Source organism: Puntigrus tetrazona, chromosome 21 (assembly GCF_018831695.1).
Source record: "Puntigrus tetrazona isolate hp1 chromosome 21, ASM1883169v1, whole genome shotgun sequence".
NCBI lineage: Eukaryota > Metazoa > Chordata > Actinopteri > Cypriniformes > Cyprinidae > Puntigrus > Puntigrus tetrazona.
Genome location: NC_056719.1, coordinates 12,352,015 through 12,358,844, shown reverse-complemented (window position 1 = coordinate 12,358,844; position 6,830 = coordinate 12,352,015). Strand labels below are relative to the sequence as shown.

The window sequence follows — 6,830 nt, the reverse complement described above, 5'->3', positions numbered from 1 at the left end:
GTTATCCTATAAAGTTTTAGATAAGTTCCCATCATGACATCCCATCAGGGAACCGAGGTTTGACCATAACCAGAGGTTTTTTCCCCTCTGGGGTGATGGCAACGTCACAGAAACAGCATTGGAGCACAAAATAAAAGCTAAGGGCAGGTAAACAGTTCTTTACTAAACATCTAGCAACCTGACTGTGACCTGTCTTGATAAAAAAACAGCGTGTTGAGTAAGTGTTGGTTTATTAGACAAGCAAAATGTATTTCTGTTACTACCTTTTTTTAATGTAGCGATAAAACATGTTGATGGAGTGTTGCACTATGGAAATGTATGGAAGATTTATGAAGCATATATACAGATTATACAGACAGAATCATGCAACCAAAGGTGACATGTTATTTAACTATTTATACTATCAAATGCTCATAGATATCTGAACAAAATGGGTTTGTCTATATTTTTCTCATAGTGGAATGCAGTAGTACCAGATGACATGTTATTAATGACAATGTCTGTTTGTTATTCTATACAAATGATTTTGCTGGGCAGCCAATGGACAACCTGACTTTCACAAACAGCATTCTCCTTGTGGAAGGACTAACAGTTACACCTCAATCTTCCTATCCTGTTTTCATCCTGCTTCTGTTGGTTTATGTCTTTATTATGGTTTCCAACATTGGACTCATAATTCTGATCTCAACAGAGAAGAATCTGCATCATCCTATGCACTTTCTGTTCTGTAACTTGCCACTGAATGATATAATGGGGACCACTGTCATTTTGCCACGTTTAATGCAGGACATTTTAAGAGACACTTCAGAACGATATATGACATATCCAGAGTGTGTTGTTCAAGCTTATTTTGTACATGTTTTTGCAGTAGCATGCCATTATGTGCTTATGATCATGGCCTTTGACAGGTATGTGGCTATATGTAATCCACTACGATACACATCTATAATGACCAATAAAATGGTGGTTAAGCTATCAGCATCAGCCTGGGGGTTGTCGGTATTCATAGTTTCAATTCTGTTAGGTCTTACTATACGTCTCTCGCGTTGCAGATCTAAAATTGAAAACCCTTTCTGTGACAATGCCTCACTGTTCAAACTGTCCTGTGAAAATGTGGTTGCTAATAATATCTTTGGAATAGTTTATACTGTGATTGTTTTTACCTTTTCACTTGGGTCTGTATTTATAACATATGGCAAGATTGCTACTGTATGCTTAACCAGCAAAAACAAATCACTTAACAGTAAAGCCATAAAAACTTGTGGAACTCACATAGCTGTTTATATAATCATGTTTGTTTCTTGCGCTAGTTTTATTTTCCTTCACCGTTTTCCTGAATACTCTGAAAGCAGGAAACTAGCTAGTATAATGTTCCATATTGTACCACCAGGACTAAATCCTTTAGTATATGGTTTACAAACCAAAGAAATAAGACAGAAGTTTTTACATATTTGGTGTAGAAAAAAGGTGAATCCTTAATTGATGATTTTTGTGTGTGTGTGTGTGTGTGTGTGTGTGTGTGTGTGTGTGTGTAATAAAATATATATACACTGCCCTCAAATGGTTTGAAAATATCCTAGATAAAATTGAAAATTATTATTGCTGGTCTTTAATGATCTACTTTAATGTACAATATTTGCACCAAAAATTACAAGGATTTATGCTGATATCATTCAAAACCATACTGTCAGGAGTGTTTTCAAACTTTTGGAGGGCAGTGCATATGTTTGTATATGTACATTTTATCTGTGCTATTCTTATTCTTGACTGTCAGTGAAAATATTGGAAAATAGTAGCACTTTATCATACACTATTTATGTATTATATTTATATATTAATTATCATTTCTGTAATTAAGTATTTCACAACACTTATTATACATCTATTTGGTAATAGTTTACAATAAATAGAGTTAGTACTTGAATAGGAGGGTCATTTTAACTGCATGTTTTGATACAGTATCCATCTTGACTAAACATTTCCATTTAGTTTTTATCATGTTAAACTCTCTCCAGAATATTTATAAAGTGGTGCTCTCTGGTAATATTTCCTTTCTAGATTATATTAAATAATATTCTTGTCAGAGATTCCACTGTCACCAGTCACAACTCACACCAGATCACATTCACTTGAGTTCTAATTATCTGCACCTGCTGTCTTCAATCAAGCCAGCTATATGAGCACACTTTTCTCAGTTGCTCACTGTCAGGTCTACCATTTCTGCCCATTCAAGACTGCCAGTGTTATACTTACCCATCTGTACATACTCCTTGATCCTCCAATGCTGAACTCATTTGTTTCCGGTTCAGCGATTTCCAAAAAACCTGTAAAGAGAGAAAGCTAAGAACTTGTTAAATGTTTTACTGTGTTTGAAACTCACCTGTGATTGCTCTTCACAAGCTTCTCTGCAAAGCTTGTCAATAAAACTGCCTGTTAATTCCCTTACCTGTTGGTATCAATCTGTGAAAATTCTATTAGTATGACAAAATAGCCTTGCTGCACTAATTGATCTACTGCCAAAACATATTTTAAAATGGAATTAAGTTAAATTAAAGTTTTGCAGACTTTTAGACTTCTATAGACATGCAGGAAGGCAAAGGTTGATCTCCAAATTGATCTATAAATAACAAATAAAAACCATCTGTACTATACAACAGCCTTTTATTAGATTTTTTGAAATATAAAAAATGATTTAATCAAGTTGATTATATATATATATATATATATATATATATATATATATATATATATATATATATATATATATATATACACACACACACACACATAACATTTATGTTAAAAAAACACTTTATCTTTAAGCAGCTTAAATTAAAATCTGACATCATCATTATGAGTGCCAATATTGTGTTCAATTGATAAGACAATAAACTAGTAATTGCAGCAATCAATGCAGTTATGGTGCACTGTATGTGTTATGCGAAGCCAGCAGAGGGAGCATAAGTTTGTTTCCCCTGGCGATATTCTCTGGATTCTGCCTGACTTTGGTTTTTGATTGTTTTGCTGCCTGACCTGACCTGACCTCTGTTTGCTTCTGGATTTTGTTATTGTTTTGCCTTTGAAATTCCTGTTTGCTGTGTTTTGAAGTCTGCCTGCTTTGACCATGCCTTTGCTAAAAAAAAGCCTGTGACTGGATCCGCACACCTCAGACACCTCAGTGGCTTTTCACCTGAACCATGGCCAGGTATGTACCTCGCTAAATCATTACTAACCCTCAAGCAGGGCACGCAAACTCTTGAGGACTATATCCAGGAATATCTAGACCTTGGTCATCTCTCTGATTTACTGGCCTGTGTCTTGATCAACTTCTTTTGTGAGTATATAAATCAATCACTCAAGTCACAACTTGTTTGAGAGGGTCCATGTGGGTCACTTGCACAATTTATGGACTTTGTCTTAATTGTCCCAAACAGTAAATTAATCGGCAGGTGAGGGTGGCGGCCATAAAGAAGAAAGAACAGAGAGAAGCCTGTTGACTCATGACGAGTTCAATTGTATGCATGTACGACTTGGGGAATCGTATCTTTCCACTGTTCTTTCTCTTTGTCAGTCAGGGTTCTTAACATCTGGCATATAGTGCAATTAAACCACTCAGCTGGATTACTTTGCAGGTGGTATGGCGATGTTCTTGAATGTCTAATCCCTGACAACTTTCTGAGTGTGTGGAAGAGTGTATTCTCCAATTCACGGCCTTGGTCATGATGTAATTTCGATGGATATCCAAAGCGTGGTATGAAATCATTGAAAATACACTCAGCTGCTGTCTTGCCATTCTTATTCTTTGTGGGCTAAGCTTGCGCAAACCTCGTAAAATGGTCAACCACCACAAGGATATACTCATAGCCACCACGGCTGGCCTCCAGATGCAAGAAGTCTATGCACACTAACTCTAGGGGTGAGCTAGAAGTGATGCTACTCATTGGGGCTCTCACATGACTAACCAGCTTCTTTGACTTTATGCAAGGGCATCTTCTTGTGATATAGTCCTCAATATCTTTGGCCATAAAAGGCCAATAGAACCTTTCTCTCGCTAGGTTCAGGACTCTTTCTGTTCCGACATGAGCCATTTCATTCTGCAGTTTTTTAACACAAGATCTCTGTACTTGGTGGGAAGTACCAACTGTTTTCTCTCATTGGTGAGTCTGAACAAGAGATCACATTCGAGACCAAGTTTTCCCTGTCAGTGTCCAGTGGGAGACGTGACAATGTGTCATTGAACTTTCCAGGCCTGTACTTGATGTCAAATCTAAAATCGGAAAGTTCCCCAACCCATCTATGGCCTACTCAATCAATCAATCAATCATTTTTATTTATATAGCGCTTTTAACAACACAGGTTGCATCAAAGCACTGTACAGTATAATGACAGGGATATATAGTGACGAGAGTGACCAATTTCTTATTAAATGCAGAGACGGTCTCTGTAGTCAATTCAACGATAGTCACTAGAAGTTAAGTGTCCCCAACCAAGCAAGCCAGAGGCGACAGCGGCAAGGAAACAAAACCCCATGCATATAGAATGGAGAAAAAAAAAACCTTGGGAGAAACCAGACTCAGTTGGGCTCAGTTCTCCTCTGACCGGACGCCCAGCACTTAACCTCCAGTTCAATTTTAAACGCAGCTGTGTCAGATAGTGTAAATGACTTAGTGTGTGCGTGTGTGTGTGTGTGCATCAGGATCTGGTGATCTGTCGACGGGCGCATCTAGGTTTTCTGGTCTCTGATGAACATAATCTCTGGGTGCTGATCCACCATCTAGTCTGGATACAAACTGTGAAAACAGATTGAGAAAGAAACAGGACTAATATTAGCGTAGATGCCATTCTTTTTACGATGTCACAAGTACATCGTATTTTAGGAGTAGTGTTCCCGGTTCCAGCAAATCTAAGTAATGCAGCCTAAAAATCCTTTAACGGATTTGAATAATAAAAGGTGTGTTGGTGTGTTATGTGTAGGCTAAGTTAAAAAGATGTGTCTTTAATCTAGATTTAAACTGGCAGAGTGTGTCTGCTTCCCGAACAGAGTTAGGAGATTGTTCCAGAGTTTAGGTGCTAGATAGGAAAATGATCTGCCGCCCGCAGTTGATTTTGATATTCTAGGTATTATCAAATGGCCAGAGTTTTGAGAACGCAGCGGACGTGCAGGACTATAATGTGATAAGAGCTCGCTCAAGTATTGAGGAGCTAAACCATTCAGGGCTTTATAGGTAATTAATAGGATTTTAAAATGCCTACTGCATTGAGTTTAGCCGTACTCGTGGCATAGGTTAATGAATTGTTGTCAGTATATACTGTGAAGTAAGGGGCATAGAATAAGTAGTCTCTGAACTTCTCCAGTTTCCCACTGTGTAGATGATAATTACGCTCGGTCGGTGTGAGCGTTCTCGACCCGTATCCAACTTGCCCCCTTGGTCTTGATATAGGATGGCACCAAGCCCTTGGTCTGAAGTATCTGTATGCAATACAAAAGGTAGGTTAAAGTCTGTATATGCTAACGAGCAAAGTAATGAGTGCTTTTAGTGGATTGGTGTAATGGGGTGCCAAGCACTGGGATCGAACACAGGTCTCTCGGTTGAGGGAATGAGGTCTTTCTCACTGAGCCACAGCAGACATGTATTTTAGTTGGACCCAAGAGCAGAGGAGCAACATTCAGAAGGCTTGGATTGCTGAACAAAAAGGTGTTTACTGGGTATTTTACAAAGTACAACAAAACTCAGAAGCCGAGCTTTCACAAAAGATACAGAAAACAAAAAGGCAGCAGAATACTTGCATAAATCAAAAGACAGCTTTTCTCGGGAACAAAAACATCCATTGAAGGTCCAAGACTGAACATAATTGACTGAGAGAAGCATGCTTAAATAAACCAGTCCACAGGTGTTACAAATGAACCTGATTAGCATTAACACAAAGAACTATACCCCACTGGAACCACCTAGTGGCTGGGAAAGTCACTGCATGCTAGAGTCTTACAATTGGCATCCAGTTCAACGGGTGTCCGTGATGCCATTTGTGGTCACTTACTTTTGCCACTCACTGGAGTTGCTGCTTCTCTTTTACCTTGGAGTAACTCGTAGATTGGCTTGGCTATTCCTGAAGTCCTGAATATAGGAACAATAGATCCCGTCAGCTTCCTCACGTCTCCGGCTGTCTGTGGGGTCTTGCTGGCTAGCAAACACACTGCATCTAGGTCCTTAGGATCAATCCTCACCCCCTGAGCTGACACGAGGTAGCCAACATACCTGACTTCTGATCGAAAGAGCTCACATTTTTCCGGCCTTAGCTTCACCCCATGTTTCTGCAGTGCCTGTAGGACTTTCCGAACTCCTCCTACGTGTTCATCGAAGGTTTTTGCATAACAGAGGACATCGCCCAGATACGGGATGCAAAACTCATCACACAGGGTACCTAGCATTTCTTCCATGCTCCTCTGGAAGGCCGCTGGGGCGTTTGATAGGACAAACGGGATTCTCACCCATTCATACAGAGTGGTGAAAGCTGTGACATGTCTAGAGTCCTTGGCGATAAAACCCTGATCATATGCTTTACCTTGATTAAGTATGCTGAACCAAGTATAGTCACCCTGGGAATCTGTCAGATCTTGTATCCTGGGCAAAGGATGTCTATCTGGGATTGTTTTTTGGTTCAAAGGGTGATAATCAATACAGAGGCGGAGCGTCCTATCTTTCTTTTGGACACAAACCACTGGTGAAGCATAAGAGGATTTTGATTTGACAGTATATACTCTTTGACCTTTTTTAATAGGGGTTTTGGGATGGTGACATATGAGCTCTGCACTGGAATCTCATCTTTGA

General features: G+C 39.1%; 1 protein-coding gene across 1 annotated transcript; it reads left to right on the top strand.

Moving 5' to 3' along the window:
- The first annotated feature begins 540 nt into the window (after positions 1-540).
- LOC122326762 (olfactory receptor 146-like) lies at positions 541-1,479 on the top strand. The gene has a single exon (XM_043221900.1). It carries the CDS (start codon positions 541-543, stop codon positions 1,477-1,479), a length of 939 nt encoding a protein of 312 aa, XP_043077835.1.
- Positions 1,480-6,830: the final 5,351 nt, after the last annotated feature.

Coding starts and splice junctions, on each gene's coding strand:
- LOC122326762 (XM_043221900.1), top strand. CDS start 541: ATGGACAACCTGACTTTCACAAACAGCATTCTCCTTGTGGAAGGACTA.